The sequence below is a fragment of the Passer domesticus genome, unplaced genomic scaffold (assembly GCF_036417665.1).
Source record: "Passer domesticus isolate bPasDom1 unplaced genomic scaffold, bPasDom1.hap1 HAP1_SCAFFOLD_55, whole genome shotgun sequence".
Taxonomy (NCBI): domain Eukaryota; kingdom Metazoa; phylum Chordata; class Aves; order Passeriformes; family Passeridae; genus Passer; species Passer domesticus.
In genome coordinates this window covers 252,522-273,686 of record NW_026990163.1, presented here as the reverse complement: position 1 = coordinate 273,686, position 21,165 = coordinate 252,522, and the positions used below count along the sequence as shown (strand labels likewise).

Below are 21,165 nucleotides of genomic sequence, written 5' to 3'. Positions count from 1 at the left end.
TCTCCCTAATTTTTTTCCTACATGCACCAGCAACCCCCTTAAATACTTCCTGAGAGACCTGACCCTCCTTCCAAAGATGATGCATCCTCCTTTTATTCTTAAGTTCCTTCAAAACCTCCTTGCGCATCCAGGCTGGATGTTTACCTCATCGACTCATCTTTCAGCACACAGGAACAGTCTGTTGCTGTGCCCTCCAGATTTCTGTTTGGAAGCATGCCCACCTTTCCTGAACTCCTTTGTTTTTAAGGGCTGCTTCCCAAGGAACTCTCTGGATAAGTCTCCTAAGAAGCCAACGTCTCCAGAAGTCCAGTGTAAGAGACTTATTGATGTTCCTCCTCATTTCACCAAATATCAAGAGCTCTATAATTTCGTGATCACTCTGCCCCAAGTGGCCTCCAACCACCACATCTCCCACCAGCCCATCTCTATTTGCAAACAACAAGATCTAACACAGTACCTCCCCTGGTGGGCCCACTCGCCACTTGTGACAAAAGGTTGCTTTCCACACACTCTAAAAGTTTCTTGGACTGCCTCTTTTCTGCTGTATTAAGTTCCCAGCAGATGTCTGGAAGGTTGAAATCACCTACAAGAACATGGGCTGATGATCCAGAAACATTCTCTAGCTGCTTATAGAATGACTTGTCCACCACTTCTGCTTGGCTGGATGGACGATAACAGACTCCCAGTAGGATGGCAGCCTTGTTGGCCTTCCCCCTAATTCTCACCCACAGGCATTCAACTCCATCTTCATTAGTTTCAATACCTGTGGTGTCCAAAGCCTCCCTAACATAAAGGGACACCCCTCCACCTCTTCTCCCTTCCCTGTCTCTCCTGATGAGCTCGTAGCCATCCAGTGCAGTGCTCCAGCCATGTGAGTCATCCCACCACATTTCTGTGATGGCAATTATATCACAGCTCTGCTGCTGGACCATGGCCTCCAGCTCTTCCTGTTTGTTACCCATGCTGCGTGCACTGGTATCCATGCACCTCAGCTGGGCTGCTGATTTCACCCCTAACTCAGGCTTACCACGCTTGGGCCTGCTTCCAGACAGCCCAACAGCATCCCCTTCCCCCTTTCAATCCTAGTTTAAAGCCTTCTCAACAAGTTCTGCCAGTTGACAAGCTAAAATTCTTCTGCCCTTAACAGAAAGATGGAGCCTCGTCCAAGCAGACCAGGTGCTGTAAAAGTTGCCCTATGATTAAAGAATCCAAAATTCTGTTGTTAACACCAACCCTTAAGCCACTTGTTAATAATTTGAGCTCTCCTATTGCTTTCACTGTTCTTCTTAGCCACCAGAGGGACTGAGGAAAAGACAACCTGTGCCCCTGTCCTATTAACCATCTGATCCAATGCCCTAAATTCCCTTTTAATTGTCCTGACACTCCTCTTTTCAATCTCATCACTGCCAGCCTGGAGTATCAGCAGTGGGTAGTAATCAGAGGGCTGAACAACAAGGCAGTCTCTCAGTGATATCCCATACGCGGGCCCCAGGGAGGCAGCAGACTTCTCTGTGGGGTGGGTCTGGGCGACATATGGGGCTCACTGTTCCCATCAGGAGGCAGTCACCCACCATGATTACCCTTTGCTCCTTTTTGATGTTAGAGCTGGTAATCCTCACAGATGAATCATAATTGGGACACTCACCGGACAGATAATTTTCTTCTAAATCATGTGGCTGGCTCTCTAGATCCAGAGGCTCATACCTATTCTGAAGTGGCGCCTGGCTTGGGAGTGGGGGTCAGGAGCAATTTTTATTATTACATCCTTGAGCAGGTATCGACTCCAACTCCCCTTCATCTACCAGGTGTCCTTCTATTGTCTGACAGTGGGAGGCATAAAAGAGAGTGGGAACCAAGGAGAGCATTGCTGTCCTGTGAGACCTCAGGGATCCTCAAGGATCCACTGTGACACTGAAGGGCCCAAGGATCCAAGGGACTTTGTGACACCAAGGGGTTCCATGGAACCAAAGGGACATTGTGACCCAGGGAAGCCTCATGGAAACATGGAGGTCATTGGAACACTCTGGGGCCTCAAGGAACTGTGGTGACACCAAGCTGGGTGTGAGTGTGGATCTGCTGGAGGGTCAGAGGGCTCTGCACAGGAACCTGGACAGGCTGGATCCAAGGCCCAAATCCAACAAGGTGAGGTTTAACAATTCCAAGTGCCAGGTCCTGCACTTTGGCCACAACAACCCCTGCAGCACTACAGGCTGGGGACAGAGTGGCTGGACAGCAGCCAGGCAGAAAGGGACCTGCAGGGACTGAGGGACAGCAGGCTGGACATGAGGCAGCAGTGTGCCCAGGTGGGCAAGAAGGCCAATGGCTCCTGGCCTGGATCAGGAATGGTGTAGCCAGCAGGAGCAGGGCAGTGATTCTTCTCCTGTGCTCGGCACTGGTGAGGCCACACCTCGAGTGCTGTGTCCAGTTCTGGGCCCCCCAATTTAGGAAGGACATGGAGAGGCTGGAGCGTGTCCAGAGAAGGGCAACAAGGCTGGGGAGGGGTCTGGAACACAAGTCCTGTGAGGAGTGGCTGAGGGAGCTGGGGTGGTTTATCCTGGAGAAAAGGAGGCTCAGGAAGACAAAGCAGTGTCAGGGCACAGGTTGGACTTGATGATCTCCAAGGTCTTTTCCAGCCTTGCTGATTCTGGGATTCTCTGAAACCACCCTTGGAGCAGTTCCACAATGAGCCCTGGGCCTCCTCTTCAGAAGCTCCAGCAGCCCAGGTGCCTCAGCTTCTCCTGCCAGCCCCAAAGCCCATCCTGTCAGTCCTGCAGAGCCTCTGCAGCTCCTCCTCATTGCCCAGAACAGGGAGCCCCACAGGCAGACACAGCAGCCCAGATGTGCCCCCCTGGCCTGGGGTGCCTCTGGCAAGGGAGCAGCACCAGGCACTGCAGGAGCCTGCAGACAATTCCTGCAGCACTTGGAGGATGATCCTGCTCCCCAAGGGACGTTCCTGTGGTGCCAAGTCAGGAACTGCAATGGGGAGTGGGGCCAGAGAGGAAAGGGCAAACAGGGATGGGCTGTTTGCAGGGGAGGGAACAGGGCTGGGCAATAGGAAGAAATCTGGATCAGGGATGGGTAAAGAAAGCAAAGGTGGAGCAAAGGAAATGCTCAGGGCAGTTTGGGGCTGGCTGCCAGGCAGCCTTGGCTCTGAACAACAGCGTCTGCAGTGGGACAGGAAACTCCCAGCTGATGGGAACAAACTTTCTGGCTGACTGCAGAGGCCAGGACAAAGCTGAGTGCTTTCCCTGGTGTCCCCCAGCCCTTGCTGGCCCCAGGGGCTGATGGTATTTGTGCTCCCTCAGGTTCATGTCCCCACAGCAGCAGCATGGGTGTGCTCCCACCTGCTCTGTGCAATGCAAACAGGGGCTCCTGAGCCAGTGCTGCCGTGGCTGTGCCTGCAAAGATGGGGCACCTCTGTGAGCTGGGGGAGAGGCCAGGGCTGCAGAGGGGGGATGTTGTTGGCAGCTCCATGAGGACGCTCTGGGACGCTGCCCTGGGCTGTGCAGTGCACTGGGGATGGATCAGCCCCTGCTCTGCTGCTCCTTCCGTCTCCCCCAGGGCCCTTGCAGAGCCCCAGCCATGCTGTTTGCCCCCAGCCTGCCCACGGCCAGCCTGGGGCTGCTCACCCTGGGGCTTTTCTGTGCTGAGCATTGGCCTGGCCGTGTTCTTGAGAGAGCCTGGGCAAGGAGCCTGCAGCCCCCAGGGCCTGGCCTGAGGCGTCAGCGCTGCCCCAGCAGTGCCCATGGCCTGTCCCTGCTGCAGCCCCAGCACTGCCACCCCCAGGACTGTGCCCGGCCCCGAGAGCACTCAGGCCCTGCAGCAACACCAGGGCCACCAGGGCAGCGGGGCAGGGCCACGGCAGCAGCACTGGCAACACCAAGTGCTGCTGCTGCTGCTGGGCACAGCTGCTGTGCCAGCACTGATCTGCCCCCAGCTCTGCACACAGACATTGCTGCTGCAGCTCCAGAGAAGGCAACAAAAGGGGGATCTCTGCAGAAAACTCTGCTGGGAGATCTTTTAGTTCCTTTAAAGCCACTGAGAGCACAGCTCCTCATTGTCACAGTCTGCGGCCACAGCAAAGGTGGAGAGAAACAAAGTCAGAAATAGCAGAAACAATGGTCTAGCTTTAGGAAGAATATTAAAAAAAAAAAAAAGACAGGGAAATCAATGGACCAAACCAACAGAACTATCAAAGATTAATTTTGTTATAAGTGATTTGCAGAAATTGGCCAGCAGTTTAATGCTTCCTAATATGTCCAGTCATCAGTCTCCACACTGCAGCCTTGAGCTCCTGGTTCCTCAGGCTGTAGATGAGGGGATTCAGGGCTGGAGGCACCACCGAATACAGAACTGACACTGCCAGATCCAGGCATGCAGAGGAAATGGAGGAGGGTTTCAGGTAGTCAAGTACTGCAGTGCTGAGAAATGCATTTCTCCTGCTTTTTTCCTTTTCAGATTCTTTCTGTCATCTCTTTAGAGGTACAGTTTGTTCTGGTGCTTTTCATGAACTGATTGTACTCTTGATTTAGATGGAGACTGTAGAATTGATTTCAGATGTAGCAGAATCTGAACTGAACACAGAAACAAACTCCTTCTGTCAGCCCATTTTCATCTTCTAGATCACTTTCAAGATGTCCTTGGGGGTGTTGGAATGATTATCACACAGCTCTCCACTTCTGGCTGCAAGCTCTGGAGATTCTTTTTTTGCATTCAGTCAGGCTTGCATTCCCTAAGAGTTCTTGGTAGCCTGTCATGTTTGCTTAGGGTAGAAGAGTAACAATGAAAACCTTACCAATGGCACAACTGCCCAGCCCACAAGGAAAAGAAAAGAACAAGCTGCAAAATTCTTCAAATATTTGTCCTGCTTTGCTGCAAGAGTTGTGCTGCACACACAGTGTGGAAAGCTGCAGTTGGTGGCACACCTTGTGACAGAAGCTGCACCTCGTTCTCCAGGAAAGGTTCTTGGAAAAAGCAAACAGGACTGAGGAGAAGATTCTAGAAAAACTGAAAGAGCTTTTAAGATATTAAATGAAAACTGAAACAATTCAAGACGTTTTTCTCTATTTATTTTATGCTCCCCTTTTCCATCTTGCACTACTTCTCCATCCCATTAATTCCAAAGAGATCTCACTGCTAAGATCCATGAGTTGGCAAGTTTTAGACATTTTAAGATACCATGACCTACACAGAGTTTGGCTTCCCCTGTTTTTCTTGGAAAGCAATGCTGGAGAGATAAGTGCAGTGCTTGGGTCAGGTACAAATTCTGCATTCAGGGATTGTGCTCTGAGAGTGTTTGACCCTGAGCAGGGACAATGCACAGCAGGGACCGAGGGGATTCCTGAGCCACTGTGCAGGAGTCCAGACTCTGGCTCTTGGCTGAACTCGGCAAAGTTCCCGTGTTTGCAGAGGCTCAGGGGCTGCCCTCGGGGAACGTGGGGCTCGGGGCGGGGGCGAGCAGGCAACGGACAAACGGACACGGGGACAAACGGCCCCGGAGCTTCAGTTGCAGCAGCGGCAGCGGCAGTGGCGGCAGCAGCAGCGACAGAAGAAACTTGAGAGTCTCTTCTCCTCTCCCTCTCCCGCTGCCCCGTACCTCTCCCGCTCCCCCTTTCCCGGTCTCCCCTCCTCTCCCCGCCTCCCTCTCCCCGTGCCGGGGCTGCCCCGTGCCCGCCCCCGGCCATCCCGCCGCCGCCTGGCCTCAGCCCGGCTCTGGCCGTGCTGGCGCTGGCGCTGCTGGGCGGGCGTCAATGCCTGGGGCTGGGGCGGTATCGCCGGCTTTTGGCTCCGCCTGGCCCGAGCCCGGCCCCGGCCCCGAGCCCGACCCCGAGCCCGGCCCCGGCTCCTCCCGGGGCCCGCGGAGGACACACGCGGTGTTGCCGCTCCCGCCACCTCCGCTGCGGCTTGCCCGGCCCGAGCTCCCCCGGCCCGAGCTCCGCCGCTGTCCCGTTGCAGGGAGCGAACGCCGCGGGATGGCCGGGCCGGGGCGGGTGAGGGGCGCTCGGGGGCCGTTGCTGGCCCCGGGCCGAGCACTGACAGCCGCGTCCCGCCCGCAGGGAAGGCGCAGCAGCGCCTGAAGGAGCGGTACCGGCTGGGCTCGCTGCTGGGCCGGGGCGGATTCGGCAGCGTCTTCGCAGCAACGCGGCTCTCGGACGGCGCCCCGGTGAGCGGCGGGGCCGGCGGCGGGCGCAGCAGGAGGGGGTGGAGGAGGAGGAGCAGGGCGGAGGAGGCGGGTGGAGGATGGGGCTGGGCAGGGTGGACAGCGAGCTGAGCCCTGTTCTGCACTTGGCTTGCAGGTGGCCATCAAAAGGGTGCCACAGAACCGCGTCCATCACTGGGGTGAGCTGGTGAGTGAGCGAGGTGCTGTGCTGGGCAGGGATGAGCCGAAGCCCGGCAGGGTGGAAGCCTCCAGGACACCTCAAAGGAGAGCGGCGTAGGGCCAGCGCAGGGCGCAGAGCATCCCGGGCTGGCTGAGAGCTTCCTGACCCCCGGCACGGCATCAGCCCCACTGACGGCATCGTGCTCGTCCCACAGCCCGACGGCACCAGCGCACCCCTGGAGATTGTGCTGCAGGTCAAGGTGTCCAATGGCTTCTCCGGTGTGGTCCAGCTGCTGGAGTGGGTTGAGCTCCCCAACGACATCTTGATGGTGCTGGAGCGCCCAGAGCACTCTCAGGACCTGCACCGTTTCATTCGGGCATGGGGGTTCCTGTCCGAGGAGGTGGCGTGGCAGCTGTTCCACCAGGTGCTGGAGGCCGTGCGGCACTGCACCAGCTGCAGGGTCCTGCACAGGGATATCAAGCCAGAAAACATCCTCATTGACCTGGCCACCGGGCAAGCCAAACTGATTGATTTCGGCTGTGGCACCTACCTGCAAAAGACAGCCTACATTCATTTTGCAGGTGAGCCTACACAGAGCTGTGCTCCCGGTTCTGGTATCTGATGGCCCAGCATCTCAGGGCCCAAGCTGGGTGTGGCAGCAGGGATTCTCCCTTTTGCTGACCTTCATGGCACGGAGTCTTCAGCCGAGTTGGGTTTGAGCAGGGGTGGGTGGGGAGCCATCTTCCAGCCCTGCTGGCAGCCTTTGCCCACCACTTTGCCCAGGACTGGGGCTGGGGCAGCCAGCCCAACAAAAACACCCGTGGGTGAGGGTAGCAGAGATGGGGGGGCCTGGAACCTGTGCCCCAGCCAGTTTGGTGTGCAGGTGAGAAAGGGCTTGTGCTGGTCCACTCACCTGGTTTGTTCTGGGTTCATAATGTATTTTGGGACAATGCAGGCAGGGAGGATGAAGGCATGGTTTTCCCTCAGCACTAAGTGTGTTTCTGTCATGGTTGGTCTTGCCAGGGCTTCCGTTGTCCCCTTCCCACACCAGTGGCTTCTTTTCCAACCCAAAGTTTGTACACCAGTCCCAGGTGCTGGTGAGAGGGCAGTGGTCACCCCGTGTGCCACTGCTGCAGCCCCGGCACGCCCAGGGATGCTGGGGCCAGCAGCATCCCCCTGATGAACTCCATCTGTATTCCACAGGAGCACCATCATACAGCCCCCCGGAATGGACCCATTTTGGCTGGTACTATGGCGAGCCAGCTACCATCTGGTCCCTGGGCATCGTGCTGCACCAGATGGTCTGCGGGGAGCACCCTTTCAGGAGGGGCCAGAACATCAGCTGGGACCATCAGCTCTCACTGCCACAACGGCTCTCTCCAGGTGGATCCTCATCTCTGGGCATGGGGGGAATGCCAGTGCTGGGAGACAGCAGCAGGCTTGGGAGCATCCCGCTCTGGCAGCTGCTGAGGAGGTGGCACATGCCCTGCTCTCCTGCTCTCCTCCAAAACAGGGAACTGATGGGAAAGTTTAGGCTCAGCTCTGAGCACATCCAGCATGGAGTGGGCATGGGAATAGTGGGGCAAAGCCAACAGAAGCCTTTTCCAACTGACTGGCCGTTTCTGGTTTCTCTGCCCAGAGTGCCAAGATCTGATCAGGCGGTGTTTATCCATGCCGGACGTCGAAAGGCCCTCATTAGAAGAGGTGTTCTGTCATCCTTGGATGCAGGATATTCATCTGCCCTAGAAGAAGGGAGAGAGCCACAGGCACACTGTGCTGCAGGGCCCTGGTAAGTTACAGCTGCACACATGCCTTGGTAATGAGAAGCAAAGAAACCCAGACTTTTTTGTCCTGCCTGTGTCACTGCCCAGGGCTCATCAGATGGGAGCACACAGCCCTTGTGCTGGAGCTGAGCTGCTCTGCCCAGCCCTGGTGGCCAACATCCCAGCTGATTTGGCTTGTCCTGGTTCCCTGACAGCTGGGGCCCTGGGCAGAGCCCTGACAGCCTGGTCTGAGCCCAGGGAAGGAGAAGGAGCCCCTGGAAAATCTGTACCGGGTGGGGCTGCTGCTGCAGGAGACAGTGAGGATGACATCAAGGATGACAACCTTACCCTGGACCTGGCCACTGGTAAGCTGAAGATGATGGCCTTCAATTCTGGCACCTTCTTCAAAGTCTGGCTCCACAGCGAATTTACAGATGAGTCCACACGCAGGGGGATGCTCCCAGAATTGGGCATTGCACAGCCTGGCTAAGAACCAAAGGTTCCCCTCTTTGCTGTGGCAGATGCAGCTGATCCTTCAGTCGGCTGCCCAGCTGCTTTTGGCAGGGCTGGGGCCATGGTCTGGGATGGGTACGAAATGGGAGTGGGCTCCTGGCCCTGCCAACAGCCCCCAGCACCCACCGTGCCCTGGGCTGGAGCTGGGGCAGCCAGCCCGATACAAACAAACCCCCATGGTGGGAGCAGAGGTGGGACTCCAGAACTTTTGCAGGACTGCTTTGCTGTGCAGGCAAGGAAGGGCTTGGGCTGCTCCACTGCCCTTGTTTGCTTTGAGATCATGGTTATTTTGGGGGGCAGTGCAGGGGGAAAGGAGAAAGCGTGGGCTTCCCTCACCCATGGGTGTGTTTTTCCCGTGGGTGGACATGCAGGGGTTGGTGCTTCCTCAAGACCCTGACAGAGATAAGATTTTTACATCTGTTGTTTTTTCCCCTTTTTGTCTATTATCTATTTTCAATAATTTGTTGTTTGTTTTTCTAGAGGAAGCGTTCCAGGTGGGGTCCAGTCTGGATTGGGAAGTGCTTGGGACCAGCTGTGGCGTGGATGGGCCGTGCCCTTGGAGCAGGCTGAGGACATCGTTTGGGACCAGCTTTTCTTCCAGCCGTGGATGGCGTGAGGTGGGTGCCTGTCTGCTTGGCAGGGTGGGATCAGAGCTTTTGGGAGATGGCAGCGAGCACAGGAGCATCCTGCTCTGGGCAGCTGCTGAGCAGGTGGATGTGCCATGGCTGGCTGCAGGCTGGGCACATGTCCTGCCCTCCTGCCCAGCTGCCAAAAGCAGCACTGATGGGCAGCTCTGGGCACAGCTCTGAACCCGGCCAGCAGGGCCTGGGCACCACAGGCAGCTGGGACAAGGGGACAGGAGCCCTCAGCTGACGGGTGGTTTCTGCTTTCTCTCCTTGCAGCCAGGCTCTGCAGATGCTGAAGCTGCTCTGGGCTCTGGCAGGGCTCTGCTGGAGCTCAGCACCAGGCTGGAATCAGCCAAAGAAGAAATGGTGTCACCTGCAGCACAGACTTGCTTGAGCATTTTGGCAACACAGCTCAAGTTTGCAGAGTGTACACCTCCAAGGGAAAACATGACACCTCCCAAAAATTAAACTTGTTCAATACCTTCTGAAATCAAATCAATCTGGGATGACTACAAATGACATTTCTCAGCTTTCTCAAGATGTAGCTCGATGTAGCTCAGCCCTTCTCTGAACAGTTCTCTCCCCCACCTGCCTTTTACTTTTCAACTGCTCCCTATTTTCCCCCAATAAGTTACCAACCTGTTGCAGTCTCCATCACTCTTGTTGCCTTCCTTGATGCCCCTGACCACAAGGAAGGCCAAGCCCCCAGGTTTAGGGACTCATGCTGTCAGTGGCTGAGGAGCAGCAATGTCTCAGAGGTCCAGTGGGATTTTAGTGTCATTCAGAGCCACTCTCCAGCCCTCAGCTCTCCTCACTGCTGAGTTCCCACTCCCTTTTCTTCATCCTTGCAGCAGGATGAGCTCTGTGAATCCCCTTGAGCCTCCCCACTCTTCCCAGCCCACGCACCCACCTCAGTGAGGCTGAAGCTGAAGCTTCTCTGTCTCCTCTGGCACTCCAGTCCAGTTCCCTGTGTGGGGAGCCCCAGTCCCAAAGCACAGCACACAGCAGTGCAGTCCGGGCTGGAGCAGCTGCCCTGCAGCCCTGGCTTGGCTGTTTGTGGCAGCTGAATGCTCCCTGTTTCCAGCTGTCCCTGCAGGATGGCCCCAGGGCAGAGCCCAGGCGGGCTCCCACTGCACCCCTGGAGCTTGGGGCAGACAGTGCTCCCAGAGCTGAGGTTCATGGGGAGCACCCGGAGCTGTGCCTCGCACTCAGTGTTGGCAAGTGTTGTGTTCTCATCTCCTGCAGCCTGAGGGGAAAACAACCTGTGCTGCCAGGCCAGCACTGCCCCTCTGGGCAGGGACAAGGCTGAAGGGCTTTCCCATTCCAGAGGAGCTGGTACTGAGCCCTGGCAGGGCTGGAGCTGGGTCTGGCCTGCTGTCCGGGACTCGCTGCCCACCAACCACCCCCACCCACCACGCTCTGTCCTCCAGAGACAGAAGGGTCTGTGTGTGCCAGGGACTCTTGGATGTCTCTGTATCCAGGGACAGAAGGGTCTGTGTGTGCCAGGGGCTCTTGGATGTCTCTGTATCCATGGACAGAAGGGTCTGTGTGTGCCAGGGGCTCTTGGATGTCTGTGCATCCATGGACAGAAGGGTCTGTGTGTGCCAGGGGCTCTTGGATGTCTCTGTATCCAGGGACAGAAGGGTCTGTGTGTGCCAGGGGCTCTTGGATGTCTGTGCATCCATGGACAGAAGGGTCTGTGTGTGCCAGGGGCTCTTGGATGTCTCTGTACCCAGGGACAGAAGGGTCTGTGTGTGCCAGGGGCTCTTGGATGTCTCTGTACCCAGGGACAGAAGGGTCTGTGTGTGCCAGGGACTCTTGGATGTCTCTGTATCCAGGGACAGAAGGGTCTGTGTGTGCCAGGGGCTCTTGGATGTCTCTGTATCCATGGACAGAAGGGTCTGTGTGTGCCAGGGGCTCTTGGATGTCTGTGCATCCATGGACAGAAGGGTCTGTGTGTGCCAGGGGCTCTTGGATGTCTCTGTATCCAGGGACAGAAGGGTCTGTGTGTGCCAGGGGCTCTTGGATGTCTGTGCATCCATGGACAGAAGGGTCTGTGTGTGCCAGGGGCTCTTGGGTGTCTCTGTATCCAGGGGCAGAAGGCTCTGTGTGTGCCTGGGTTTCCATAACGTCTCTGTACCCATGGGTATGGGAGAACATGGACAGTGAAAGTGTCAGTCACGTTGCTTGCACACTCCTTCCTTTGTGTACAAGACACATCCATGCACACCCCCACATATTGGTATATTAATAGGAGAGGGATGGATAGAGACTTCGCACAGAGCTCCAACTTTGGCATAACTCACCCTTTAGCCAGAGACCAGGGAATTTTTTTCCCAGCTCTGTGTGAGAAGATGTCCAAGAGCTGAAGGAGCAGCATTCAGAAGCAGTTTCAGGATTTCTAGGTAGGAAGTGGAGCTCACAACCATCCATATAACTTGCCATATTCATTGGGATGGGCTGCTGCTTCTTTAGAAATATGGCCCAATGCAGACATGAGACTTGGAAAAATCCCAGCTCTCTGTGGGTTTGTGCAAAAGGGGGAGCAGCACAAACACTTTGTGCCTGCCTGGGGGACACAAGGTCCAAGGAGGTTTGGTGGCAGAGGGTGACCTGGGCTGGTGGCAGGCAAAGTTCCATTCTATGACATTCTCAGAGTGGCACAGGACAAAGGTCCAAGTACCCCCAACCCCACTGATGAAGTCGGTAGAGTGCTGCACATCCTCTAGGAAAAGCTGCTGTCAGACAATCCACTGGGATTTATAACTTTCATTTGCAACACTTTAAATCCAAATTTCCAACTGCAATATTTTTACACTCCAGACACAGTAATGCATAAATGCATAATAGATCTTTCAATTTCCTATTGATTCAATCACAATTTAGAATAACATAGTATTGCAAACAAAACCCTGAATGTTTTAAAAAAGGGATGCCGAGGTCAGTAAGATGAATCCATGCCATCAGAACATTTACAGAGTAACTGATTTCTCTTCTTAAAAAGATCAGTTGCCTCTTAATCCAAAGTTACCAAGGATTTTCACTACACATTTGTTTTTTGGTTTTATCTTTCATATTTTTTCTTTTCTTTTTTGTCCAGTGTTTTTAACAGAGAACTCGTCCTACAAAAGGAATGTACAGCAAAATGAGATACATTTCTGATAAACAATGAAAACGTAGGCTCCTCCTCTGTTTACTTTTCTCTGGACACCCTGAAGAAAAAAATCTAGCAGATATGAGCAGAGGTGTGAAGTGTTTCATTTGGACTGAGCTGGAGTTCAGCACTGCTGACATCCTGATCCAGTCAAGAGCTGCAGAATTCTTTTGCACATCTTGAACCCTGTGTTTGCTGGCACAGCACCCGCAGTGCCGATGCAGCAATGCACATGAATAACTCTGTTATTCCCTCTCAGAATTCGGGCTCTGCCCCAGCACGAGATGCTGCAGCCCTTTGCTCCTGGTTCCCATGTGGAGCAGCTCCCTTCCTGCTGGCTGAGCTGCTCAGGCAGAGCCCGGCAGCTCCTGGCCCTGCAGGGCTGAGGCTTTTCCCCACTGCTGGGCACAGACTGATGGAGCAGCACTGCTGAACACAGGGGCACACAGAGGGACCAGCAGCAGCTGCCTTTGGCCACCTGGGGCTCCAAGGCCCAAACTCTGAGCAGCCAGGGCTGGAAGAGACTCACAGGCTCCCTGGTGGCTGTGCTGCCCCACTTGTGCCTGGCCCAGCTTTGCCTGGGGCAGAGGGAGAACAAGGGGCAGCTCCCTCCAGCCCAGCCCAGGGACCCCTCCAGCCCCAGGGCTTGGGGCACTGTCAGCACCTGCTGCTCCAGCCACCACTCCTGCTGGCCCTGACAGCAACACCCAAACTGGGGCTGATCCCGAGAGAGCAGCAGCAGGGCCTGGATCTGATCCCTGACTCTGGGACACGGCTGGACAAATGGCTCCACAGCAGCAGCAGCAGCACATGGAGCTGACTTTCAATGTCGCCTTGACTTTTTAAGATTTTCTAAGTGTTCTGATGTTTGCATTCTTGTACCAAACTTTCTCACACACTTTCTGTAAACAACTTATTGTTTTGCATTCTTTTATGGAGGAGGAGAAACTTGATGGACTGTTTGTTTGTCCTCGGAGAGGTGGCACTTTCACCCTCCAATCCACTGTCATATTTGGAAATCTATAAATGTTGGAGTAAATAAATTAACCTGCCCTTTTTCCTGCCTTGAGACCAACAGCGTCTCTGCGTCGTGTTGTCTTGTGTCCTATAGTGACATTTCAGCACAGCCCCTGCCACTCTTCCCTCCTGTGTGCAGCGGTGTCACAGCAGCCTGAGGCACCTGGGAGCCCCCAGTGCCAGCAGGGACTTGAGATGACAGCCCTGGGCTCCTGGAGATTGTGCAAGGAACAGAGCTGGGGACTCCCTGTCCATGGGGAGCTTCCAGATGGAAGAGGCTGCTGTGCCCAGGCAGCTCCAAGGCCACAGCAAGGAGGGTCTCGACCACTGGATCTGTGCCAGTCCCACAGTCCTGGGCAGCAGCCACCGAGCCCTGGGGGAACAGAGGGCACAGCAAGAGGGACAAAGCCAAGCAAGGTCAGAGACTGGAGAGAGCCAGAGCTGGGAGCAGGAACAGCTGCTCCATTGCACTCTTGGAGAAAGCTCTTGGCTGGTTCACAGCACTGAAAGCCATGAAGGACAGAGAGGAGGCCTCACCAAACAATGCTCCTGTTTCCACAACCTCCCATCTCTGTGTCCCAGAAGGAATTGGATGGACTGTGTTTTTCTCTCCAAGTCGTCTCGTTCAGCATGAGCAGCTTAGCACCAGGAGCTGAAGGAGCTGAAGCCTCAGGCCACAAGAGCTGAGCAAGAGGAGACTTTCTGAGCAAATGAGTGCTGCTAACCTGGACCTAACTGAATTCAGCAGATAGAATCCTGGAATCACAGAATCCTTTCTGTTGGAAAAGACCTCTGAGCTCATCCAGTTCAGCTGGTCACCCAGCAGTGCCAAGCCCAGCACTAAACCACATCCCTGAAGTGCCAAGGCCTGAACAGCAGGCCCTGAGCCAAAGGTGGCCTCTGGATGAACCTTTCAACCAAAGGTTATCTTTGTATCTGCTCATTAATGAAATATGCATGGTCATTAGCATTGTGATAGATGTAGCTGACACATGTATTGATCTTTTTGTATTTGCAAGCCAGACAGGGCCATGAAATCTGACATCTGGCCTTGTTTGGGGCTGAAGGATCAAAGTCAGCTCCCTTGGTTCCTCCTTGAGCCCTGGCCAGGCTTTGGGAGGAACCCAAGAGCAGGATGAAACCAGATGTTCCCACACCAGAAGTGCTGTCAGTTTGTTCATTCAGCACTGTCAGAGCTGGGCCCTCTCACAGGCTTGGAGCCTCACCTGTGGCTGGAGGCACCTGCAGGAATTCCCAGTGTCCAGGAGTGGCTCTGCAGCCCTTGGCTGGGACAGCTTCCCCCGCTGCTGTGTGGATCTGGGGGATGCTGAAGTCTGAGGGTAACAGGTGCTGGATCTTTCTTAATCACTGCTGCAATCTTTGGTGGTGATGGCTGGGTGCATTGCTGAGCTGCTCCTTTTGTGATCCTTTGCTGCTTTGAGCTGCAGTAAATGACACTGATTCCTTCAGTTGCAGTCTGTGTCTTTGATGCTGACCCTGCCCACTGGTAAAACAAAACTGGCACAGTCGGGCCAGACGACAAGAAAATGTCATTTTTAAATGTAAATATGAGGAATCAGTGCCATCAGAAATTCCCAGATGGGAAGCCCTTCCCTGGAGTTGGCTGGCTCTGGAGTGGGCTGAGGTCAGAGCAGATGTGAGCAGTGGGGCAGCTGGTTAAAAGAAGCCGAACCCCTGGATGTCTTAAAATGCATCCAAAAATTGCATATGGAAAAAGGAAAAAAACTTGTGTTTTTGGAAGACAAGGGTGAATTTTGTTAAAGACACATTGGAAACAGCACTAACCGAAGGTAAAACTGTTGTTGGAACACTCCCACATGGAGTGACAGAAGAAGGTTTCAATCTTGAGCTCAGGTTTGTTTGTGCAAGTGATATAATAATAATAATGATATATAACACAATAATCTTTATTTATATCTGTATAATTAAAAATTGATAATGTGAAATAAGGCTGACAATAATTTGTCAGCTTTGGCTGCTCACTGTAAACACTAAATACCCTAGAGAAAAGGACTGGCCAAGACCCAAATGTCAGTGGTAAACTTTGTGAATTGTGTACAATGAATAAAGGAGGAAGGGATGAAATTGGCATTTTTTTATAGGATTTGTTTATACTGTGATGCGGAATGCTTTGTCTGTTACTGTAAAAAATACAGTGATTAAGACTGCTGGGTTTTTCATATCCCAGACCATCCACAAGCTGCAGCATTGGTTGAATGGGTGAAGGTTTGTTAAAAGAGCAGTTGACAAAATGAGGAGATGGGAACCTGTCCCCATGGAGACCCCATCTCCCAGATGTGCTCCATGCCCTTAACAATGGCCCACTGGGAAAATGGAAACCCCCTGGCTGTGCACGGCTGCCCCCAATTTACATTAACAAGCTAAATTGATTATTAGAAGAAGTAAAAAATGATGCTGTGAAAATATCCAATAGTACATCCTGTGAGCTCCAAAAAACACAAATGGGGCTCTGCAGAACCACATGGCCTTGGATTATCTGCTTGCTGGCCAGGGAGGAACCTGGGCTATTGTAGGACAGGAATGTTGCAGGGATGTTTATCAGTGCTGGGTTTGAGGTCCAGCAATCAGGAATCTCCTTGATAGAAAGATCAGGAGAAGAGTGGCAGAAAGAAGAAAATTCTTCCTGGTGGGACTGGCTCCCAAATTGGAGGCTGCTGTGAAATGCATTCATGGCAGTCACTGTGATCATTGCGGTGTGAGCACTTGGTGTGTTATGGTTCCATGTTAGAGTTGTTGTGACACCTTGTGCTGGAAATGGAGTACTGAGATTTGTCTAAAAAGAGACACAGTCTCAAGAAAAAGTGGGCTGTAATAAAGAACATAGAGAATAACAACTAATTAGGGCTGTTTTAGTCAGACCCTGCCTGACTGAAGCCTCAACAACAGGCCCTGAGCCAAAGGTGACCTTTAGATAAACCTTCCAACCAAATGTTCTATTTGTATCTGCTCATTAATGAATCATTATTAGCATTATGATTTCTGTATGTGTTCATTGGTGAAACATGGATTTACCTTTCTGTGTTTGGAAACTGGACAAGGCCCCATCTGGCTTTGTTTGGGGCTGTGGGATCAGTCACCTCCCTTGGTTCCTCCTTGAGCCGTGGCCAGGCTTTGGAAGAAGCCAAACAGGACAATTAAACCAGTTATTCCCACGCTAGCACTGATGTCAGCTTGTTTATTTAACAGTGCAAAAGCTGTGGCCTCTCACAGTGAGGTTGGAGCCTCACTGGCTGCAAAGGTGGAGGCACCTGCAGGAATTCCCAGTGTCCAGGAGTGGCTCTCCAGTCTGTGGCTGTGAAAGGGTTAAAAGCACTGTGCCCAGGCATACTTGGGCAAGAATAAGAGACATTGCACTCAGTATGGATGCTTGCAAAAATTCAGCCACAAGCTAAAGACACAGGATGAAACTTGACAAGAAATAGGGAACAAAGCTGGCAGAAATGAAGGGCAGAGCTTGCTAAAACCAGTGAGGAAATTGCTGAAACAGCCAACAAGAGACTGCACATGCCTAGAGGAGAAAGGTGAAAAGGGCACCGTGATGATGTCCAGCCTTCATCAGGAGACCCCCGAGGAAGACGCGGAGCCTTCCTCAGTGCCACCGCCAGTGTGCACTGCACCTGTGCCTCGTGTATGCTAATGATTGTAATGAGTACTGAGAAATCGTTTATATAACCACACCTTTTCTGAGGAGAAATATGAATATGCATAGAGTATAACCATATATTGTAATCTGCTGTGTGCCTGTGTGCGCTGTTAGGAGGAGATATCCCTGCACACCCAGCAGGCTGAATAAAGCAAATCCCCTCCTTGGGCTTTGTTTGGGAAGTGTCTCTTGGCCCGATTTGGGGCCATTCACATCCATGGGGTTCTGTCAAGTCACAGTGGAACCTTGGTGCCCTGTTGTTGCACAGCCTCACAATGCTCTCCTGCTGCCATGAGGTCCCTCCCTCGGTGACACAGTGCAGCCCTGGTTCCATGAGGGGCTCTTGGGTGCAGGCCTTTTTCACATCTGAGCCTTGCTTCCATGGGTTCCATGGACTGACAGGGGCCGTCTGCATTCCATGGGGCCTAGCTAGATCACAGCAGAGCCTGGCTTTCATCAGGTTCTGATACCTGTTCTGCCAGCTGACAGGGCTGATTTAAAGAACACAGAAATCAATGGGAAGAATGGTCTTATTTTACTGTGAGTGTTAAGGCAACACAAAAGTTAAATTATGCATTCAATAAAACTACCTGCTTGGCTTTAGCAACAAGCAAAAAGAAGCAAGGTAATGCACTTAATCATTATTATAGGAGAGAAAGGATAGGGATTGAGAAAGACACATCACCAATTGCCTAAATACTTTACCATCATCCAGAGTCTGCAGTTGCTGAAAGGTCCCATTTCACAGCAAGGACCTGGAGAACTCTTCCAAGAGATTGGGAAAATCCCATGTGGTGCATCCACCCATAGGTGAGTTCTCCAAATTTGCTCCAAATGCAGGTCCAGCTTTTATAGGCCCAAATCAGCAAGCCAAAGTCACTTGATTATATTTTTAGCACATAAACTCCTGGGTCTCATGGCACTTTTCCTGGCCAGGAGGGGCCAGGGATTGGCCAGAGCACAGTCCTCAGCTTGGAGGGTTTCCTCTAAAATATCCTATAAGCCTCTATTCATGTCAGTTGGGGAAATTTCTTAGAATGATGCATTTCTTGCAGGTAACTACACAAGATTATGTGGAAGTCTCCACAGCAGCTGGTTTGGTTTTAAACAGCAGCAGAATCATATGGGTCATCTGTTTTTAGCTCAATAAAACTGATGGTGTTAGTCACAAAATGCCCAAGGTTTGTCCTGTAAGTCAGCTCTGGCTGAGGCTGCCACTCAGGCCTGAGCACATCAGAAGCTGAAGTGACCACGACTGGGAATGGCAAAAACACCCCACTGGGACTGGCCCAGAGGCCCCAGGACTCCTTGGCATGGATCACCTCAGGAGACAGCATTTCAGGGAGCCCAAAGGACTTTTGGAAGAGATGCTGTGGAGACAGAAGAATTCCACAGCTGAATCCCTTACCTGGGCTCCCAGAGGACCCTTCTGCTGTGGGGCTGCTGAGGGTGGAGGAACAGCAGGTACCCATGGCCACCCCAAAACAGGGCCCCGTTGGCAACACGGCACCGAGCGGGACTGCGGGACCCCATCCCTGGGATGAGTCAGGAGCTGCAGAGCTGGGAGTGCTCAGCCAGACCCGCTGACCCTTCAGGAGCCCCACACGGCCAGAGCGTGAGCCCAGCGGGGAGTGGCCACTGACAGGGACTGTGGGGCCTGAACCAAGTTCCAGCCCCACTGAGAGCGGCTGTGCCGGACACGCTGGAACTCCAGGAGCAGCTGGAGTCCGAGGCAGCCAGGTGGTGCCACCATGGACATTCCTTTCTTCCCCCTCAGAAAGGACACTGGGATCTGGGGAAGTGTCAAGGAAAGGAGTAGGGATGGTGGAAGCTGTGGAACAGCACTAACAGGAGAATCCCAAACTCTTCTGAGAAAGGAGGGCAGAAATCCCTGGTGTCCAGCATCCTGCCAGAGAAACCCATTCCCAGAACTGCCAACATGAAACCATGCTCCAATTCTCTGGATTGTGCTGCTCCTGACCCACTAACACCTGCCCACCAGAGTGAAGCTCTGAGGTGGGATTGATGGAGGAAACCTGAGCCCTGAGCCATGCCAGGGTCAGTGCCAGGAGCATCCCCTGGCACTGTTTAACAGCAGCTCTGCAGGACCTGGGGACGCAAACAGGAGGAACCTGAGCACCTCCCACCAGCAGATACCTCAGAGCTTACACAGCAACACAGCCGTGGCTCTCCCAAACTGGATTTAGGAATGGCACACCTACTGCAGCCATGGGATCCAGATCTGCCCAGATCCCTTTGGGACTCCTGCTTTTGGTGTCTCTGCCTCCTCTCCCTGCCCGAAGGAGGCTCCTCTCTGCCCTCTCCCTGCCCTGACAAGACAGCCACACAAATAAAGATGTGGGATTGCCGGTGCTGAGGGGTTGTAGAAGCAGCTTCTCCGGGTCTGGCCTCTTTCCAAAACCCATACAGTCTCCTGCAAGAAGGAACCTCCTTGTTCACCCTCCCCAAGGGTGTCAAGCTCAGGAAGGGATTCCTGACACCCTGTCCAGCTGGGAGAGCTCCTGTGTCTCCATATCAGGGGATAAAACTAAACAAAGGAACCCTGGGGGGACTGAGATTGTGACATGGGGACATCTGCATTTATTTCCCAGTGGCAAATAAAGATTTGGTATGGTGCCAGAGCTTGTTTTGATCTACATCTATCTTTGATAAATGTCCCTCGTCCTGACAGTGACTCCTCTGCAGCTGCTCCGGGAGATCTCCTGGGCCAAGTACAGTAAGAGGAGATGTCAGTGGTGCTGAGGTGCCAAGGGGGCCATTTCAATGCTCTGCTGAATTCCAAGGATAATGTGTTTCCCCAAGGAGGAACATTCCTTTCTGGTAGTCACTGCCCATGAGGGATATTATTCAGTTGCTCCGTTGGGTGAGTTCCAGCTACAGGGAGAGGGAGGAGGAGATGATCCCACCCATGGCTGCTGCTGGGTCCAGACATCTGGGGAGATAAAGCTGAGCCAGAGCTTCAGCCTCTCTCCCAAAATCACAGAATCACAGAATTACTTGGCTTGGAAGAGACGCTAAAGTTCATCTCATTGCACCCCCTGCCATGGGCAGGGACAGCTTCCATTATCCCAGGCTGCTCCAAGCCCTGTCCAACCTGGCCTTGGACACTGCCAGGGATCCAGGGGCAGCCACAGCTGCTTTGGGCAAGCTCTGATCTCTGTCCAGGTGGGCAGAGACAGGACCCGAGGGAACGGCTGGAGCTGGGCCAGGGCAGGGCTCAGCTGGAGATCAGGAAAAGCTTCTTCCCCCAGAGGTGGCTTGGGCACTGCCCAGGCTCCCCAGGGAATGGGCACAGCCCTGAGGCTGCCGGAGCTCCAGAGGCCTTCGGACACCACTCCCAGGGCTGCTCAGGCTGCGATTGTTGGGGGGTCTGTGCAGGGCTGGGGGCTGGACTTGGTGATCCCAATGGGCCCCTGCCAGCTCAGCCCCTTCTGCAATTCTCACCCTTTGGCTCAGCCTTTGTGTCCCCTTGAGGCACTGGCAGAGCTGTTGGGGACAGGGCAGGAGCAGGGCAGCCCCAGCGTTCCCCTGTGTGTGACACCCCAGCAGTGACAGCCCCAGCGTTCCCCTGTGTGTGACACCCCAGCGCTGACAGCCCCAGCGTTCCCCTGTGTGTGACACCCCAGCAGTGACAGCCCCAGCGTTCCCCTGTCTGTGACACCCCAGCGGTGACAGCCCCAGCGTTCCCTTGTCTGTGACACCCCAGCGGTGACAGCCCCAGCGTTCCCCTGTCTGTGACACCCCAGCAGTGACAGCCCCAGCGTTCCCCTGTGTGTGACACCCCAGCAGTGACAGCCCCAGCGTTCCCCTGTCTGTGACACCCCAGCGGTGACAGCCCCAGCATTCCCCTGTGTGTGACACCCCAGCGCTGACAGCCCCAGCGTTCCCCTGTCTGTGACACCCCAGCAGTGACAGCCCCAGCGTTCCCCTGTCTGTGACACCCCAGCAGTGACAGCCCCAGCGTTCCCCTGTGTGTGACACCCCAGCGGTGACAGCCCCAGCGTTCCCCTGTCTGTGACACCCCAGCAGTGACAGCCCCAGCGTTCCCTCCCTGCAGATGCTCCAA

General features: G+C 54.0%; 1 protein-coding gene and 2 long non-coding RNA genes across 3 annotated transcripts; all 3 read left to right on the top strand.

Annotated features, from left to right (window-relative positions):
- Positions 1-1,562: 1,562 nt before the first annotated feature.
- On the top strand, positions 1,563-5,047 carry LOC135292871 (uncharacterized). The gene is made up of 2 exons (XR_010355035.1): positions 1,563-2,142; positions 4,899-5,047. It is a non-coding gene; the product is annotated as an uncharacterized LOC135292871 (long non-coding RNA).
- Positions 5,048-5,972: 925 nt separating this feature from the next.
- Positions 5,973-9,717, top strand: LOC135292862 (serine/threonine-protein kinase pim-1-like). Its single transcript, XM_064406921.1, has 8 exons — positions 5,973-5,990; positions 6,297-6,347; positions 6,535-6,901; positions 7,524-7,703; positions 7,960-8,109; positions 8,299-8,448; positions 9,077-9,213; positions 9,499-9,717. Exons 1-5 carry the CDS (start codon positions 5,973-5,975, stop codon positions 8,064-8,066), a joined length of 723 nt encoding a protein of 240 aa, XP_064262991.1. The 3' UTR covers positions 8,067-8,109; positions 8,299-8,448; positions 9,077-9,213; positions 9,499-9,717.
- Positions 9,718-13,759: 4,042 nt separating this feature from the next.
- LOC135292902 (uncharacterized) lies at positions 13,760-18,553 on the top strand. Its single transcript, XR_010355062.1, has 3 exons — positions 13,760-17,703; positions 17,794-17,888; positions 18,134-18,553. It is a non-coding gene; the product is annotated as an uncharacterized LOC135292902 (long non-coding RNA).
- The last annotated feature ends 2,612 nt before the right edge of the window (positions 18,554-21,165 follow it).

Bases quoted from the DNA above. Each gene is read 5' to 3' on its own strand.
- LOC135292862 (XM_064406921.1), top strand. The intron at 6,902-7,523 runs GTGAGCCTACAC...TGTATTCCACAG, and splicing joins AGCCTACATTCATTTTGCAG to GAGCACCATCATACAGCCCC. The intron at 7,704-7,959 runs GTGGATCCTCAT...TTCTCTGCCCAG, and splicing joins GCCACAACGGCTCTCTCCAG to AGTGCCAAGATCTGATCAGG.